Here is a 20,058-nt window from a genome sequence, read left to right as displayed (position 1 = left end):
CCACATCTGATGACTCTCACGATGCAGCTCCCTCATGAAGCTCTGGAACAATGACGCCCCTACAGACGAGCGTCCTGTCATCTTCACTCTCTGACATCCCTCGTTGTTCATGCCTCAACATGCGACGACACGACACAGGTGTTGATATTTACTTAGGTTTCTGTCATCAGACGGTCTTTCAGGCATAAAGCAGTGATTTGATTGATGGACTGCAGCTCAGAGATGACGTTTCCTGGCAAAGAGGTGTCACTTACAGCCAACCAGCATGTCACTTTGATCTTTATTTATAGACGTTTGTCAGACAGATCAATCCGTCACTAAGTTCTGCAACACATCGTTTTGTTGTTCGGGAGGAAGAAGAGCTTGTTTCAGCGAGAACTTCTCAACAAGCTCTCGTGTCAGTGTTTCCAGTTTTATCACCTCACCCTGGACGTGGAGTAAAATCCCGAATGAATAATATGGAAGAAATAAAGCTCAATAAAAGAAAAGGAAGTGAAAGCATTTAAAAGTGCTTCATAAGAATGAGGAAGGAACAACAGCAGTCAAACAAAGATGGATGACGAGAGGAAAGAAAACAAGTCTTACCAGACTGTCCTGGAGGAGGGATGCCGCCGGTGCCCCTGGGTAACCGCACAAAGATGGAGAGCACGGCGGCTTTGTTGCCAAAGCAAGGCTCGAGGGCGATGGGCTTTGGGACGGACTGCGGAAAGAAACAGAAGAAAAGATTACACATCACAAGCCTCCAAAGTCCTGGTGAACACGCAGCATTTTCAAAGACGTGGATAACAAAGGCTTTGCTCTTCCTGTTCCTGTTTGTGTCGGCAACATGCACAGCAACCACAAAACACAACTTGAGATATAAAGACTGATCAGCAAGCACAAATTGGATTCTCCCCTCCGAAACCCCCCACTGTGTAGAAATTCATGACAGTGGCGCCTGCGTGCAGCGTGGGCCGCGGCTGGATATCAAGTGGCTGCCCTGGGAGCGCAGCTTAGTGTCGGCGGTGCTGCCCGACACACCCGGCGCTCTAATACCAATATCTCTTGTTTATCAGCAGCTCGTCCATATGTGGGGATGAGTTCCCCGCCTGTAAACACCGGACGGCTCTGCTGCCGCTCGCCTTCTACAATATTCATTCTTTCCCTCGATGGATGATATGGATATCACCAATGCTGCTACAGTAACAGCATACAGATATCAACATCCATCTCACTCTGCCTTTCCAATTCTGAGCCAGGCAGGAAACTGGACTATGGTTTGGTTTTCGGACACACACACACACACACACACACACACAAGTTCAATCCCTTCCCACGGCAGTCTTTATACTCTGGAGAGTTGAGCTTAACGCCCCAAGTGGCAATGCTGCAGGAGAGTGTTTATACACACACACACACACACACACACACACACACACACACACACACACACACACACACACACACAGTAATGATATTCAGGCTCTGACCCATTTTACACAATTATTCTCTGCTCCATCTCTCTGAGGCTTACCTTTCACAGCAGCAGGATACACAGGCTGACACACAGGTAGCTGGGGAAGTGGCACAAAGACCTGGATGCCTCTTTGCGTGTGCTTGCATGTGTGTGTGTGTGTGTCTGTGCAGCTGATGTTGTAGCAGAGGGGGATTCTGTGTTTGTGTATGCGCCTGCAGATGTGTGTCTGCCTGTTTACAGCATGTGTGTATCTGAGCTGTGCTCATGGACGATCCGACAGAGAAGGGCATTTCATCCTCTGCTATTTGCACTGTCTGTGTGCTAGCGGATAATAAAGCCTTCAGACATGCTCTTCACTCAGTAAATGTGCTGGTAATGTCAGCCTCATGTATGAATAAGCCCCTAAAATCAGGTCTCTGTAAAAAGCCACGACTGCATCTCACAGGGTCGGACATCTGAACAGTTCTATAACACTTCCTGTCTTATGGAGATGTTGAGCTGGGAGTTATGCTTCTTACAAGATACGACTGTAGCGTGAAGCTACAAAGAAGAAGAAATATGTAACTATTATCGATCTGAGTATAAATAATAGAATATATAAAGTCAAGCAAGTATACAGCAAAGAAACCTCTGAACGTTTGTCTTCAAGGACATCAATTTGTCTTCGGTGAACGAGCCTTTTTAAAGCTTTCGCAGAACTTGTTCTGATGTTGGATCAGTCTTTAAAGTGTGTTTTATGATAGACTGTAAAATAAATGGACATTATGTATAAATTCAGTCGACTCAGTGGACATTGTCGCTCAGCCCCCAGTGGCCATTCGATGAAGGTTTTTGCAGCTTCTGCGTTGGTTTCTCAGCATCGGAGGTTTGCCGCCTGCTTTTGTTCTCGCATGAAACAGGAAAACAAGGTGAAAAGATGCAAAACAAACTTAAAAAAAAAACCGAAACCTTGGAAGACAAAACTCCTCTGCAAAGTGCCTGCAGCATGAATACCAGACATAAAGCTTCACTTACAGCATGTGAGGAAGTCTGCTTTATTTATTCATTTTATTGATTTATTAGAGATGATTGGACTTGTAGACTTGCAGGGGGCAAGACACCATCTTTAATTAAACAAATGTTTGTAAATGTATGTTTACAATCAATGTAAAAGAAACTAAAGCCGGTAAAAGGACATATTTCATGTCTTATGCATGTTTGTATATTTTCTATGCAGCTGAGAACTTCCACTGTTGATGTATCTGTGCACAGGGAAGGTTATTAGGAGGTTGTGTTTGTTTTGCGTGCATGCCTCTGCGCTTGCAGCAATTTTCAGCTGCGTTGATCCTGCACTCACACGCATGCAGTGTTACACCCCCCCCCCCCCCAGAACTGACAGGGGGAAAAGTTCAGATGCAGACAAATGGGCTCGCTGGAAACACTGCAGTCACACCAGCAGCAGCATCAACACAAAGGAAAGGACTAACACTCAGACACATGTTTGCAGAGCAGAGTTATGTACAGCTTCTCAACTCTGACTCGCTGTAATTCTGACAATAAATCATTAATACGGCGCTTTGACTTTGAGGAATGAGCGTGATTATTGTAAACACACACAGAAAAGGGTCACTGCTTTGTTTTACATCCTCCTTCACCGTCTCTCTTTCTTTCTCTCGTCAACTCAAGTTTATTTAAAGAGGCCAACGTTAGTGTGTCCCAAAGGACGACGAGGGAAAACAGAAGATCTTGCATTAAAGTCATTTCATATTCAGCTTCCTCGTCTTCTGGAGGAACTACATGCATCATGTAAACATCGACATGTATTCCATTTAACTATATATATACACTAGACGGACCACAGGAGGGACGAGGAGCAACCATCTCCACTAATGAGCTGCAAATCATCGTGACATTAACGTGACACTTATTTAAATGAAAAGCTTTGAGATTATTACAGGACACTTATAATCGTGTATTCCTATTTGCGTCCTTGTTGATTTGGTGACGAACCAAATAAAGCGAACCACATAAAAGTCTTCTAATTAAACACTGAGAGAGCAAACGGCACTTTTGTTTTCCATTTGACTGCAGTATAAGCTCAGATGGTCCCTCAGGGCGACACAGCATTAATATCACTTACAGCTTTGTGTGATGAACGAGTGATGACTCCATCGCCGGGAAAGATAACCAAGTGCTCGGCGTGAGGCTCATTTCTTTCCCTTTCCAAACTCGTCATTAATGCAGCTTACATGGATGGCTAATAAATGGGAATAACAAATAGTGACAACTATTCCAATAAAACATTAGGTGGAGTAATATCACACTTGGGTAATTTTGCTCCTCAATCTCTCGGTACAAGGAAAGATGAAACAATTATTTTTGGCCTCGCCAGAAGCGATCCAACTCGGCTCGGTTTGCTCCAGTCCACAGGTCTGTTCTCGCCTCAGGCTGAGTGTATTTCTCATCCAGAGTGTTTACAATTGGAGAAATGAGGCCTGAACACATCTGTACTCTGTGTGTGAACAACACAAGAAGAAGAAGAAGACGGGCAGCTTTTAATTTCACAGCTTAGGGCCGTCGTGAGACGCGTCTGCCAAGTCCAATCTCCTCCTCCTCCTCCTCCGCAGCTTCCTGTTGTTCACCAGCTCCTTTTGGAACAGTAGCATCTCGTGTTCAAACCGCTCAGCTAATACGCACTTCAAATGCATTTGGAATTGGAAAAGAGTTGCCGTCAGACGGATGTAGGGAACGACAGTCGGATCATTTTGATTTCAACTCGCTTTGTAATCGATTCCATTGAGAGTTCATACGTGCGACGATCGTATCCAATGTGCAGCCTCGCTCTCCACCTGACGAGCGAGGGGCTTCCACAACAAAAACACGATTTATCTCGCTCCACACACACACACACACACACACACACACACCCTTTATTTTGTCCAGAGTGGAAATTAAAGAGGGGGGGGGGGGAGCAAAACACCTTGAAAAATTCAATTACCCATCCTTTTAAAGTCTTTGTGCGCTCCTTTTGGTTGTTGTTGATGTTCCCCAAAGGTAGTGTCTTCTCCTGTGGTCTTCTTCAGAGGCTGCGTGTTAATAACATTCCCCTGTAGATGCCTTTGTTTAATAGGGTTGAAGCCCTCCCCCGCCGCCCCCCAGCACCACGCTGGAGTTATCTAGTCTGGCCAGGCAGAACGGCGAAAGGTTTTGTTAAATTACCTTCAGTAATTAGCCCAGCACGTAGGATAGCTGCTGAGCCCACACACACACAGACACACAGACACACACAGCTGATGTGGGCATACACTGCGGCTGCACGCTGCTCCGCTTTCATCCGCTGCATTCATCTCTACTTTAGCAGCAGCTGGGGACGACTTTCCCCCCGCCAGCGACGAGAGCAAGTCAAACCCCCCGTTGCTGTGACTCACCAGGTACAGCCAACTTCCACTGAGCCCACTTTGATGAGTTTTTATTCACTTGGCTTCTGTTTGCAAAGGAAACGTTTTGCCAGCCTGTAATAATAACGCCATACTGCAACGCACTTAAACTAAACACTGCGGAGAAATGAAGATAAACAAGAAGTTTGAGTGAACTTTATCTCACGGAATTACAATTTTGGTTTTCAATCTGAAACAGGAAATGGATGAGGATGGACTGCAGCTCGAGAACAACAAACTAAAGTCAACAATCTTTAAAGGAGAACTGAGGCCGCCGGGTCTTTGTGGAACAGAAGGGTTAACCAAACACCTTTAGTCTTCAGGCTGACACACGTGTTTGTGCAGATGTATCGTCCTGTATGTGGACCAGGGAGCGGCTGCTTGGTCCGCACCAGAGTGCAGTCCAGTGTTCGCAAAGACCCAAAGGATCCGCACCAAGGGGGCAACAACTGTCCAGAGTTTGGTTGTAAAAGCTGAAAGCGTTCTGGACTTTCTTCTCTCCAGGTAACCAGGAGACCCTGTATATTCCTTCTTATGAAAGACGCTATAAATAACATTACAGGATACTTCTGGATATAAATAAGATGTTAAAGATGAGCCTCTTCTCTTGTCGCCTGGCGTTAGCTGCAGCTCCTCTTACACTGTTAGATTCTGGATTTATGAAACGCAGGTCTTTAATGATCATAATGGAGCTTTCTGCCCGTACCAAGACCATCGTAAGATGATCACACGAGAATCAGCCATTTGCTTATAATTGAATACAATGTACAACAGGTGGAGGGCGATGCTGGAGAGAAGATGACGGAGCAACACAATCATGTTAGATAAACCAGAACTGTTTCTCCGCTGCTCCCTTTTTTTTTTTTTTTTTGCATCAAATGTCCCGATTTCCCCTCGTCCCAAGGTATCTATAAATAAAAGCAGAGCAGAAGGCGTCAGAAAGGTAATCATCTGCCCGTGATGCCGGGGCCGCAAGCTCCATTTGGCAGAAGCCGAGTGAATATATCTCATCGGCGGAGCAAGTTTGGACTTCCCACTGAGGCTATAAACAACTTTAATGATCTTCAGCTCACCGTGCGGAGCCCGGCCCCCCTGTACACTCCCGTCGTGGGTCTTAATACACTACTGGAGCATCCTGATAAAACAGCATGGAAACAAGGGGGAGAACCTGTTCCGAGTCGCTCAATCTGAGCCGGGAGGAGATAGGATAGTGTGCGCTCACCGTTGGCGCTGGTGGAGGCACAGAAAGCTGAGGAGGAAGATCTAAATTGGATCTCTGCTTCTGGGATGCTCCTGCCCTGATGGAGAGGGGGAGAGCAGGCCGGGAATGGAAGAAAAGAAGAGCAGAGGTGTGAGAAGAGAAAGGTAAAAGCACAGACGGAGGAGGAGGTGGAGGGCGACTGATTTCCACAGCAAGTTGGATATTTCCTTTCTTACACAGCAGCACCTGGTGTGCACACGCCGACACCCACACTAACGTGCAGAAGTACACACAAGCAGCAGATAAGACCAACAGAAGACCAGACGGCTGATAGGATCAGAGAAGGGCTGGGACATTAGAGAACACTATAGTAGAGGAAGGGCGTCAGACAGGAGACGAGAGGAGGAGAGATACAAAGAGACAAAAGAGAAGGAGGATGAACTGAGATGAGGGGAAACAGGGACACATGATTATTACATTTGAGAAAAGACAAAACATACATAAAGTGAATGGAAATAGTAAGTAAAAGTAAAGAAATGACACGAGCAGAAAGTAAAGAGGACTGGGAAAACAAGAAACGGAGCTGAAGAAATATGAAACGCAGAGAAGGGAAAACAGAAGGACGACAAGTTAAAAGACAAAGGGAGCAAAATATTAAACAGAAGACAACCTCAAGTGAAAAACGAGGAGAGAAAATAAAAGAAGAAAAAGGACAAAAGGATGAAAATATGATAAATGGCGAAGAACGTAGGAGGACAAAAAGAACAAAGCGGAGCTAAGAAAAGAGAAAAACAAGTAAAAAGGATAAAGAAGAAGAAGAAAGAACATTAACGCAGAGAGCAGAAGAAGAAAGGAGTAACTGGAGGAGAGCAGTGAGGACAAAGTGAGGACGCGGGATAGTTTCTGTTGCACAGATTTGATTAGCTGCTGATCTTCCCGAGGGGCCCTGCAGCCTCTGCTTAGAGTAACCTTGTGCCCCTTGAGATGCATGGCCCCTGTCAGAGCCGAGGGGCCCCGAGCCACACTCCTGAAACAGCCCTATAATTCTGCACTACATCTGCATTCAGAGGTCATTCATCACAAAGTGCACAGTCACAGGTATACCTGCCTGCAGCTACGTGCCCGCTGAATACTCCACTGCAATTTCTAAACCTCTGAACTCTTTCTACTTTTAAATGTGCCTCTGCATTTCAATCTGCTGCACCCTCCTTCAGCTGCGCCAGTGCATCAAGCTCGTCTCTGTAATGAAGTCTTCTCAAACACACTCGGCCTGATCTTTACATTCTAATCTACCCTCCTTCAGCGGGCCGGAGGTCTGCTTTTAATCTGCTGCACTGAAGTTTGAATCTGCTTGATCTCTATATGAATATCTGCTCGCCGCTATTCAAAGATGAAGATTGGCATATTCTGACAGCAAATTAATTTGTCATGTTGTGAACTCCGCCAGGTTTCACACATCAACGTGTGTTAACAGGTCCTGAGAAGGGCGCACGTATAACATGTGTGAAGCAGTTGCAGCTCCAGAGGCCTGAAGTCTTGGAAACAGCCTCGAGTGATGTCACTTGAGTCGGCGTGAGCTGGGGCTGAAGGTTGAAAGTGAAACTGGAGGTGTGGCGTTAGAGCAGGGGTGGGGAACCTCCGGCCTCCGGGACGTATACGGCCCGCGAGACCATTTGATCCGGCCCTCGAGGTAATTTGTAAAACGCACGAGAAAAAAAAAATCCACTAGCAAAAAAAACTAGACGGCAATATTTTAAACGTCCGACGGACTGTTTTTCCTGGCCAAGGTCAGGGTCCCTGAACACAACACGAGAACGTGTCATCACGTGGTCACGTCATGTCAAAAGACTTCAATATTAAATGAGACTGTCGTTGACTTCAGTGAACGCAGCGTGGCGAGTGGTGAGAAAGCTGGATGCAGAATGTCTTCACTTTCCAGGAGAAATGGACGAACGATTATTTCTCTGTGGAAGTTAAAGGCCAGTGTGTCTAGTTTGTGTGGACGGGCTTGCGGCAACTAATAAAGGATTGTTGATAAAACAGAAGATACAGGATACAAAAGTTGCTTTTTTGCACAGCATGAAAGAAGTGAAATGAACGGGCTGCGTCTTAAAAAAATGTGCAGAGGTTATGAGTTCAATAACTAGTACGGCACTAAAAAATTAATTAAAAATGGCCTTTGACATGAAAAAGGTTCCCCACCCTGCTTTAGAGAGAAGCGAGGCTACGTTAGCAGCTACTTGCATGGCATTGTGGGTAATGTAGGCGGCGAGATTTGGAATCTGTGGAACAAAACAAAAGACGATGTCTCTGGTTCTGCTGCATCAACTGTGATGAGTCCGACGTGTTACAGAAGCTGCGTCGGCGGAGGACTTGATCAAGTGTTGCACCGGATTAAAGGGATTATTTGTCCAAATCAAACTCATACAAACACCCAACCTGTTACCTGTCGGGGGGGGTTTCTTCCACCACGCGCTGATGCGATAGAGGCGAGAGAAGTTTGTAATGCTCACGGTGGTGAAACGATGAGGCGCCACTTTAAAAAGTAAAGAGTCGAGGACAGTTTCGGTGGAAGAGGCTTTCTACCTGAGAAGGAAAACGACTGTGACAAATTCTTTAATGCTTAATAAATAAACGCTCAATCTCTGCTTTGATCCTGATTATCTGTGTGGATTAGAAGACTTGTTCTTATCTCCATTATTCTCACTGTGGCTGCATTACCTCCATTGTTAGGAGACAGCAGGAGCTTCTTGTTTACTCCACCGTATAAATCTGAAGATGCTTTTCGCTCTCTGCCTACACGATGAAATACCGTCACATCCACAGAGATGCACAAACTAGAACTCTGTGCATCTCTGTGTCTGGTCTTGGACCTTGAAGTCACGCGACTCAAATCTTCACAAACAGTCGTCACAGCGGCATCAGGATTTGTTCTATATTTAGATCCATAATTAAGACTTCTTCCACTCCTGTTTGAGTGGCGTCGCTCCAACAAGACGTACCTCCGCACTGCTCTCAGTGTTTCAACAGCACAGATGCTTCTCTGCACCAAAACCCGACTGTGTTCGACTCCAAGATGAATCCTGACTTTAATAATGTCCCTTCATTTACATGCCGGCAACAGTTTCCTGCAAGTGGGCGTTAAATAAGAGTGCAAATGAAGAATATCTCAATGTTGGAACAAAGCTCTAAGTATAGTCGGTGCAATACTTTACTGTCACCTGCATGTGTTTAACTTCGGGGTTAACTGAATTCACTCTCATTAGAATTCACCTCCTACCCACAATAACTGGCTATAACTGGCATAGTGTGGCGTGGTACTCATCAGCAGGTAACCTTTCCTCATCATCATCATCATCCAGCCTTCACGCAGTGCCGGCTCACGCACGCCGCGCTGACCCTCATTATGCGTGCTAGACCTGCACTACATTTCAAACTCTTCCTCCTAAGTGAGCTCCATATAGCCTCCTTCGCTTGGTGAAAACTAACGAACGCCTTTAAGAGTTCGGACTCAAAGATGACGTAAAGCAGATGGCGTGGGGAATAATCCATCACCTAGGCGGGCTGCAATCACAAGCTGCGGTCGACAGGCACAAGACGGAGCTCCCACTTGAGGGAGGATGAGCGACGCCAGCGATGATGGATGGAGCTTCCTCGTTTGTCAGCGCAGACAAAAGGTAGATCTCTTGGGTTTGGTGGTGATCGCTCCAAAGAAATACATTTAAAAAAAAGGCTGCGCTCACCTTGACGTTTCCTCCTATCAGGTCAGGCGGCTCCTCGTCCATCTCCAAGGCGACGTTGATGGTGGCGAAGGGCCGGCTGGCCATCTGTTGCATCTCCCTCAGCAGTTGCTAGGCAGAAGAAGAAGAGGCGAGCGGCGGTCAGTGGCAGGTAAACACACACTCAGGTACAAACATCACAGTAAAATATTCTGTGCTGTAAGCACAAGTTCACATTTGATTAATTGTTAATATAAATATTGGGACTAATGATCCAGAATGGGGCTTTTAACGCTTTATAAATCACTAACGATTGTGATGAACCTGGCAACACAAGACTTCCTTAATAACTAATTATGACTAATGTATGAAGCGAAACAAATAATCGCCAACGGTTTTGATAATCGATGAATCATTAAAGTCGTTTGTTTTCAGCCTCATTTCTGTTTTTTTATCACAACTGACAACACAAAACATTTTCAGCACCTTGGACTTTGGGAAACTGGGATTTTTAAAGACTAATAAATGAATATAGAAAACAATCGTCAGATTAATCGATCATAAAAATGAAAGTAGTTGCAGCGCTAATTAAAAATAATGATATAATAACTTAAACGAGGCAAGAATTGCAATATAAACAGTTTCACTTTTGGAATTGCAGCTAACTTCTGTATTTCCTGTCGGCAACCGTTTAAAAGCACAGGTTGTGTGTTGCACGTTGCACGATCGTAAGAGAAACATGTTGGCACTAATTGATCATTTGTTTGAGACACGTCTTGTCGCTTCAGCTCATAAGAGAAGTCACAGCGACGATGTAGTGTGATGCAGTTTGTGTGTGTGGAGCTTTTTACATGTAGACAAACATAAAGAAAACCTTGACACGATCCATCGGCCTCGTCTCATTAAACTGAGTTGTTGGCAGAGAAAAGGGGCAAGTAAAGGGCAGCGCTGCAACTCCACATGGAAGCGCACGCACACGCACACACACACACACACACACTGTTGATGTGTGTTCACGTGAGGGTCCAAGCTTACGGGCGACTCCTCAACGCCTTGCAATTAATCAGCGTTTTCATCCCCTATGAGGCGTCACTGTATCAACATGTTCGCCTGTCTGAATGTAAAGCCTTTTAATCATATCCTTTCCAAGTGTTACAAACACACCTCGAGGCAAAGTCTCTTTCTCTCCCCCGTAAAGTCTGACGAGGAGGAGAAGAAAAGTCTACATTTAATGTCTCGGATTGTCTTTGTGGAGAAAGCCAGCTCATTAAATTCCTGTACGTGTCTGTGAGTGTGAGCTGGTATCCAAATCTCCCCCGACCCTCCTCTCCGATGTCACAGCTGCGTGAGGAGAAGCTCAACCTTCCCCGAGTCACTACTTTTAAAAGAATTTACATTTGAGGGAATATGCTGACTCATAACTGAGATGGACGCCACTCTGCTGTCCAAAGATAACAAACAAAAAGCTCACAAATACCTTTTCCACCCAAATTAGCGCGTGAATGCAGGTTTCTTTAAATGACGGGAAAGCCCGCTAGAAAATAGGCGATGGACTTCTCTCCTCGTGGACAGAAGGCTTTAGTTTCTCCTCCGCAGCTCGATGTTTCCGTTTCTGCTACTTACGTCTTTTTCAAACTGTCGAACCAAAGTTGGTGTTCGTGTTGGTGGAAGACGAACAAACCATTTGATGAGTTTTATTTTGTTTTTGTCGATCAGCGAGGAAAAATACAGTTTGTCAATGAAATCTGGAGGCTTTTAGGAGAAATGATTAATTTCGTGTTTTGTACGTTTCAAGATGGCCGCCATGTTTCCATCACTGCATGTTGATTGTTCCCACGAAAAACAAAAGCCGGATGTTAGTGGGGTTTTTGTGCAGTGGGAATATATGACATGTTATATCTCGTATCTTGTTTAACCAGGAGACGTTTCTTTTTCTTTGACTGAACCAGGCTAGTTGTTTCCAGCTGTTACCAGTCTCTATGCTAAGCTAAGCTAACTGGCTGCACGTTGAACATCTTCGTCATATCAGCAGTTAAACATCTTTTCCTTCAAAATCTCAAGTTAAATTCTGTCATAAATCACGCATCAAGCAGAAAACACCAAATATCTGGTGATTAGAGATTAAAGCTGTTTTTTTGACTGTTAGCAAGAGAAATTGAGCAGTTTTCAGACATGACCTTTCCTAGTAATTGGGACGGCAATCATTATTCTTGACATTTTATATACCAAAGGATAAATCAATTAATCACATCGGCAGATTAATCTGTAAATCATTCTTAGTTGCAGCCACTCAAAGCCATCTCTAAACTACTAAGATTAACACTCCACTCTTTAATTGGGTGACCTAAAATAAGCAGCAACACACACACACACACTATTTAATCACACAGCAGCTGGCGAGAACCAACGCAGTTCTGAAAGTATTCTGTCACCTGATGGAAGACGGTGACAGAATGTTAATAAAACATGAAGTGCTTCATAAAGACAGCGATGATTAGAATATAACTTAATGTGGACGGGACACAGTAGACGTATCAAGTGTGTGATACGTACAAGTAGAACAATAACACCGTGAAGTATGAATGAACGGCAGAGCGGTGCCTCGTTACCATGTCATCAAATATTCGTCGGGATTAGACTTCTCACTGAGGGAAGTATCTGAGAGGCAACATACACAACAATACAGCTGCCCCACAATTAAATGCGTCATAATGCACTGAAAGAAGTTCTGCGTTCCTGCAGGATCCACTTCCACTGCAACAGGCTGAGCCGAGCAGCAGCATCACAGTGTGGATCTGCATGCAGACACATCCCTGTTCACGGGCAGAGCTCCTTCAACAGCACAAAGTAACACAATTGATTTAGTGGATAAAAAGCAGATGGAGGAGCATCTGAATGTTGCGGTAAACAAACTTGATAGACTCAGTCCAGTCTGAACAAATTGACCAGAGTTGTGCAGGTTTCATGACATTTGGATGTATTGCATGACATCTCAGAATAGAAGAAAACATCAAACTACACTTCTTATCGGTAAAACGCAACATTTTAATGTCTTTAAGACCATTTACGGCCCCTCTGTGTAGAGTTTCATTGGATTAAAGCATGTTGTAAATGTTTTTGGACTAGTGTCACAAGCTGCTGTGAAGGGGGTTACGGCTGACCTTTAAGGTGGAGCAGCTGGTGTCATTGTGGAGCCAGCTTCTCCAATGTTTTGCTCAGCAGCCCCTGACCCACTCGGGCGCCAGCGTTTATAAAAGCTACCTGCTGCCACTGGAAATGAGTTTGAACCCAATAATACATTTGGAGGGCTGTAATGTGACGTCAGCGTGGATCCTGTATCCAGAGATCTCATTCCTGTTCGCCATCATCGAACCCTCAGCATCACCTTCTGCGCTCTGGGAACATGGCCACCTCAGCACAGTGGAGTCCAACACGAGCAGTCAGACAATCAAACACGTAGGAAACATGTCGCTACATCTCAGGTTGGGGATTAAAATGTGTTTGTGCCGAAGACGGAAGAAATAGGTCCAAGATTGGAAAAAAATCTAAATAATTAATTGGTGGCATCAAATTGAACCACAAATCTGAATTAGTTTTAAAATAACTGATTTAAATTAAGTCTTCCAATCTACATTAAAGCCCCCCCCCCCCCCAGTTGGTCCAAGGTTTCAAAGCGGAGGTAAGAGAGGAGGGCTGCAGATTGAAAGAAACGTTAAATATATAAAAAATAAAAGTTAAATATGTGTGAGACGTCTGAGCAACAACCGTCTTGGATCGAGTCCTACAGAAGATACAATTTGCACAAATCTCCTTCTGCCGTGCTGCGAGGAGGCAGCTGTTGTAGAGCAAACACTGCACGCTCCAAAGATAACCAGAAGCCACGAGTTACAGTGCAAGTCGCCTACTTCTTAAATTAGCTCTTAGTTTTCTGCAGGGTAGTTAGTTAGTGTGTGTGTGTGTGTGTGTGTGTGCAAATATCTGACTGTGGCAGCGCGAACGGTGCATAAATAAACCTAATTATGACACACACACACAGGCAGGTAGTTTGAAGATACCTGCACATGAGCAGTCATGTATGCGTGTGGATATTTTCACAAATGCAAATTAATTCTCACACACACACAGAGCATATTTTAAGTAAATGCACATACGTAGAGACATAAATACATTAACAATGACGATCATTAGCACTAAAAATGAGTGTTATATGATTTTTCACTTTTCTCTGTATATTATTTATGAATATTATTGGATGTTGGACAGAAATAAGCGTTTTGAAGATGCCATCTTGGACTGCGATTGGCTTTTACCATGTTACAGATCAATATCCATGAATTATTAGCAGAATAAGCTGTAAACATCATTGTCACATCACAACAGTGGCGTATTTACACATCCATGTAGAGGCTGTGAATGTAGGTCAAATGGTCGCTTTTCTTTAAGACTCAAGAGGGAAACACGAGACTTCAGGGGCTGAGCAGGAAGTGTATCGTGGCGTATCAGCTTCTTGCTGCAGCTGACAACGCTGCTGATGAGAGCGGAGAGAACGGACCAAATACAACTAAACAAAGAGCTCTAAGACTGTAACTAAATGTACAAATATTGATTGTATCAGCTTTAAAGAGTAACCCATAGATTCACCAACAGTGACAACAACATTGGACTCTTTCACACTCACAGAAAGTGTCCGAGGGAATTGTGTTTGAGCATTCTCAAAGTGAGCAGCCGTGTGCCAGAGAGATTGAGTGTGTCGGCAGAGCACACAGAGGGGGAGGGAGGGAGAGAGGGGGGGGAAATAAGCAAGATGCAGGAGAGAAACAGAAGAGAAGGGACATGAGACTAAAGTGAAGTAAGGCAGGATGAAGAGGAGAGGGACGAGTGACGGCGAACACAGCGCAGAGAATAAAACGGGAGCAGAAAGAAAGACAAAGGCGTTCAAAGAGTTCGCCCCTGGGAAGAGGGATGGAGTGCCGGATCGCTGGGCGCACACACACACACACACACACTGATAAACACACACACACACACACACTGCAGTTACCAGCACACTTGAATGGACACATGCAGTACGCACTACATCAAACCATTTATTTATTGATGAGTCTGAAAAAAAAAATGCTGTCGATGGAAGAGCTCTCAATCATCCTTCAGCATCACTGAAGGAAAACTGTGGAGTGAGAGTCATGGAGGGGGGGGGGGGGGGAGGGAGAGGAAATTTTCGTCTGTGAAGCGACGTTAGCTGCTTCTCTCTCGCTTCATCTTTCCATCTCTCCGGCGGTGAGGTGCGGCGTATGCTGTGAATACTGAGAAGGGAGAGTGCTTTGATCCCTCCCTCTCTCTCGCCACATCTTTGTGTCTGTCTTCCTCTCTCTTCTACGTCCATCACTCCCCACCGGCGTCCTGCTCTCCCTGCCGTAACGTGTTCTGTCCATCTCCTCGTCTAAACATGTTAATCTCTCTCATCTACACACTGTGCACCTTCAGTGATTACACCATCTCCTCCACACGCCGTCAGAAAGCAGAAGAGATGGAGAGTAAAGAAACGTCAGAGAGCTTGGGCTGAGATGAAGGTGGTTCGTAACAATAGAAACTCTCAGACAGATTCAGTGAAAGAGCGTTTAACCATTCAACAGGCTGAGCAGCGTCTTCTTCAAATGCATCATCAAATGAACATGCGAGTCCTTCCTCTGTGTTCTATCGTCTGGGGGAGTTTGTGTGACAATGGGAGGTATGATGAGGAGATTTGACATAAACTTACATGTCAGGCAAGACATATATTTATCAGCAACTTTATTCTGAGTATCCATCCGTCCGTCCGTCCGTCCATCCATCCATCCATCGTCTACCGCTTATCCGGGATCGGGTCGCGGGGGCAGCAGCTCCAGTAGTGAACCCCAATCTTCCCTTCTCCGGGCCACATCCTCCAGCTCCGACTGGGGGATCTTGAGGCGTTCCCAGTGAGGAGATATAATCTCTCCACCGAGTCCTGGGTCTTCCCCGGGGTCTCCTCCCAGCTGGACGTGCCTGGAACACCTCCCTAGGGGAGGCGCCCAGGTGGCTCCTTACTAGACGAACCACCTCAACTGGCTCCTTTCAACGTAAAGGAGCAGCGGCTCTACTCCGAGTCTCGGTCATGACCCAGCCTTCATGACCACAGGTGAGGGTAGGAACGAAGATCGACCGGTAGATCGAGAGCTTTGCCTTCTGGCAAACGGTTCCGAGTACACCTTTAGAAATGTCCTCTCCAGATGTTCCTCTCACAAACAGTTTGTCCTGTTCTCTCTGTTGGTCACATCTAATATGTAAACAACCAAATCAGTGCAGCGCACCACGCCGTTTATATAACCAGGACTAACTTATCCACCGTGCTGTACTTCATAACCTCCTGATGACGATCATGATGGATAGCAAGGATCTTTGCTACCATCTAATACTTTCTCCAGCGTTCAACTTGTATGATTTCAACATCAGCCACAGCCATCAAAAACACCAAACAGTGCCATAGTGTGTGTGTGTGTGTGTGTGTCCTTTTAAGATGCTCGTTCTTCAGTACAGATGCTACAATTATTATTAAGCAGACTGTGCTCTGTGCTCACATCTTTTTATAACACGGATAAAAGGAAAACAGGAACTGTGCTAAGATATAATATTTCATCTTTTGAGTGTGTTGACTTTAGAGTGAAGAAGTGAACCGAGTCGGATGGGAGGTTAAAACAAAGAGCGAACAGTGATGGAGGAGATAAGACAGCTGCAGGAAGAAGAAATGGATAAAAGCAGAGAAGTGAAGACGGCCTGATGAGATGAAACAGAATCAGAGAGTACAGGAGCCGAGGTTTGACAGAGGTTCTGGGTTTACAATAAACCCTGTACCGCAGTCATGATGGATGGGTGGGGGTGGAGAGGGTCACCCACAGTGCGGTCGGGTTGGGACCATAAGCCAACACGTATATCATGAGCAATAAGACACTGGCGCTGATCCAAACTCTAATTATACGCACCATCTCTGTGGAATTAAGATTAGCAGGGTTTAGGAGCATCTTGGGAACTCTGAGAGACAAAAAGCCATGTGTTCACACACCGATAGATCTCTCACACACTAAATGTGCAGTGACACAAACTCTGCACTGAAACTAAATGTGGGAAGCAGCTGGAATACAATCCAACCAACCCACACACACACACACTCATTGACTTGTGCACCTGAAGGCTGCACACTCGTATTAGTATTCTTTCACTTGTGCACACGTTTGTGTTCGCCCTTCTATTATGCAACCAAAGCTAGTATTTGCTGTGGCGTTGGCAGGGACTGAGTGTGAGGCTCATCTTCTAACACTGTTGCAGAGGTAGCTGGCTGCCAGAGATGCAGAGGCTCCCCATTCTTTTGGATCACATTTTGATGAATCCGCATCCTGTCAGGTCCGAGGAGACTGTTGTTAGCTCGACTATGCGGAGGATAGCATTAACAAGGCCTTCTCTTTACAGACGGTGCACGCCTTCCCAGAGATTCTCAGCTTCCTGTGAGAGTGACCTTCACTGCTGCTCTCTCTCTCTCTCTCTCTCGTCATCTTAACTCCTTACCTTTCACTTCAGGATTGATCACCTCAGAAGTAAGCCTTTTGTTCTTTGTGGTGGTGCAGCGAATGTTGACCTCAGGAGGAGGAGAAAGCAGCTCGCAGAATCTTAAAGCATCGCTCTGGTTAATCTACTGCGGCCTTACAGCCTCCGAACACAGGACACATATTTCTTTGAGTTAATACCAGCATGACTTCGTTCATTTGCATCACAATGCGTCATTAAGACAACGTCAATAGCTTCCTCGTAGGCAAAGTTATCATGCGCAACCCCATCCGACGACTCGCTAATAAAAATCAATTGCTATTACAATATTTTATTGACCGAAGTCTTTAAAACGTATCATTTCAATCAAAGTTTTTGTGTTGCATCACTTAAAAGCTGCTTTAGACTCATAAGGTCGGAACTTCATTTGCATGAGTTTCATGGGAGAGTTTAATCATCTAAATGCGGCAGCACAGACTTTCATTAGGTTTGCTTTAAAAGCATATTTTAAAGGCTACATACTGTTTCAAATAACTACAGAGAATAATTGCATTATTGTTTTTTATGGACAGGTTTAAGAGCTACGAGCAAATGAAATAGAGCATTTAATAAAATCTTTCTCTAAATGAGTGAACATGTAATAAAGGACTACGAGTTTTCCAGCGATCATAATATGTCTGGAGCGGTTATTGTATTAAATGACAATTGACAACATTAGCGTGTTTTATTTCTAACGCTTGACCCATTTTTACACCATCAACCCACAGCGGGCCACGCGGCGGCGAGCTGCTGGGGGAACATGGTGGGGAGTCTCTCAACCAAGAAGCCGCTGAAGGCTTGTTGGACAAGCAGCGTGCGAGTCGACAGCACAGGACGGGGACTGTGAGGGAAGGTGGCACGAGGGGCGGGCAGACAGCGTGCCGGCTTGGGTCACCTTCACCGTTCCATCTCCAACTCCCAACAGGGAGGGGAAGACGAGGAGCAGGAGAGAGAGAGAGAACTGGTTTCCTCCCACTTAATAGCCCTCTGCTGAGGGTGAGATGAGGTGAGGCTCTCCCTCTCAGATCTCCTCCGATGCAGCCACAGCTGGATTGGTGGGAGAGGAGATGTCCGGACATCCCGACAGCCAAGACAAAAACCACAAGCGTCTGGAAGGAGTCAAACGAGCTTCATTGTAAAGAAGGAGCCGGTGACCCGAGGTCGAGAAAGTTGGGGGTTCTTATGCCACAAAGGAAGGTAGAAAGTCTTTGATTATTTCCTCTGTGAGACGACAAAAGAAGCCTTACAGCAGAATAAGCTACTACATTAAAAGTACATTCATCACCTGCATATTTCTTAATGTCTCACAGGCACCACATCCTCCCTGAGAGCCACGTGGCTTTCTGCTGCGCAGTCCATCGCTAAGAAAAAAGTTCAATTGACGTGTTTGTGTTTCAGAGAAAGGAAGACGACTTCTGCATCATGTTCACACTGCAGAGCAACGCAGCGGACATGTTTAACCCACAAGTGACAGTTACAAAGTAGTTTATCACGTGGGATGTCTCCAACAGCGAGCAGTGTCCCAAGTTCTTAAAGCAATGTTACACTGTCGAAGCACAATCCCAGTACAGTGCACTGCAGCACTGAGCCATAACAATGACCACGACCTCAACAGTCTGCCTTCAAGGGCACAATTATTCTTACTGAGTGCGGGCATGGGTGAATCCATTTTCAAGGGTGCACAATGGTAACACTGATCCATCTCCATCTTCAAACATTACAACATTTCTTTCAAGAGTTTAAGAATACTTTCAACGTGTGTATTTCAGTTCCAAAGCTGATGCTGTTCTTTCAAGGGACGTTAAATGAGCGGGACGGTTTCTTAAGCCTTACTTTACTTCTTCTACATTTGCAGAAACTCTTTAGACTAACTGCCTCTGAGGAAGAGTTCACCGTGCCAATTAGTGTTGTTAAAAGCTGCGTCTCTAAAGGGATATTCTTGGATTACTGGCCCAGCCTCTGCATTTGAATAGCACAATTACTAAAACATTAATTAATTTATGACCTAGAAGTAGCTATCGAGAGATTTTACTTGACCCATCTTTCATTTTTTTTTTTTACTACAACAAAAAATCTTAGAGAATGTGGATTCAAAACGTTCTTCTCTTATGTGCCGTACTGCTTTCACTCCTCAGAACAAGAGGAGTCCAAATGAACAAACAAAGAAACAAGTGCAGCTGGAATCTGCACTGGATTAGTACCAATAGAGCTTTAATTTACCACAAACACCAGAGGCAGCCTGGACTGCATTTTCATCTTTTAAATTACAGAGCAGGCAGATTCAGTCACCAATTAAACACAGACATGTCTTAAACCATATTATCGACCAAGCCAGTGAGATTAAAGGGGAAGATCCAGTCGGAGGGATGTGATGGACAGGCTCTGTGCAAAGCTCTTAAAGACTGGAACAATCCACTAAACCGTAAATTCCTGCAGCTCACCTTCGGTATCTGTTCCTCTCTGCTTGAAAAAAATAATTCTCCCTTCAGCAATGTCATCAGAAAACTTAACTGATTTTTCAGTAAATGTGTAAAAGTCTGTGGGATTTTAAAGCTCTGGAGCTTTTTTTATATACACTGTCCTACGAAGTGTCTGGGCTGATGATAAAAACTGATTATTAAAAATTAGTGGATATCCCCAGGCAGCGTCAGTCCTCAGCAAATGAGGCTA

The 20,058-nt window shown here is 45.0% G+C and overlaps 1 protein-coding gene across 1 annotated transcript in view; it reads right to left on the bottom strand.

Annotated features, from left to right (window-relative positions):
- Positions 1-344: 344 nt before the first annotated feature.
- atrn (attractin) overlaps positions 345-20,058 on the bottom strand; it is a 95,586-nt gene continuing 75,872 nt past the window's right edge. Inside the window, exons 27-29 of the mRNA XM_029460738.1 lie at positions 9,817-9,924; positions 586-700; positions 345-426 (exon numbers count right to left, since the gene is read on the bottom strand). Coding sequence (XP_029316598.1) covers positions 422-426; positions 586-700; positions 9,817-9,924 — 228 coding nt within the window. The 3' untranslated portion in view covers positions 345-421. The remainder of the gene's footprint in view (positions 427-585; positions 701-9,816; positions 9,925-20,058) is intronic.

This window comes from Cottoperca gobio, chromosome 22 (genome assembly GCF_900634415.1).
Source record: "Cottoperca gobio chromosome 22, fCotGob3.1, whole genome shotgun sequence".
Lineage (NCBI taxonomy): Eukaryota > Metazoa > Chordata > Actinopteri > Perciformes > Bovichtidae > Cottoperca > Cottoperca gobio.
The sequence above is the reverse complement of the archived record's forward strand: the minus strand, read 5'-3'. Positions and strand labels throughout refer to the sequence as shown.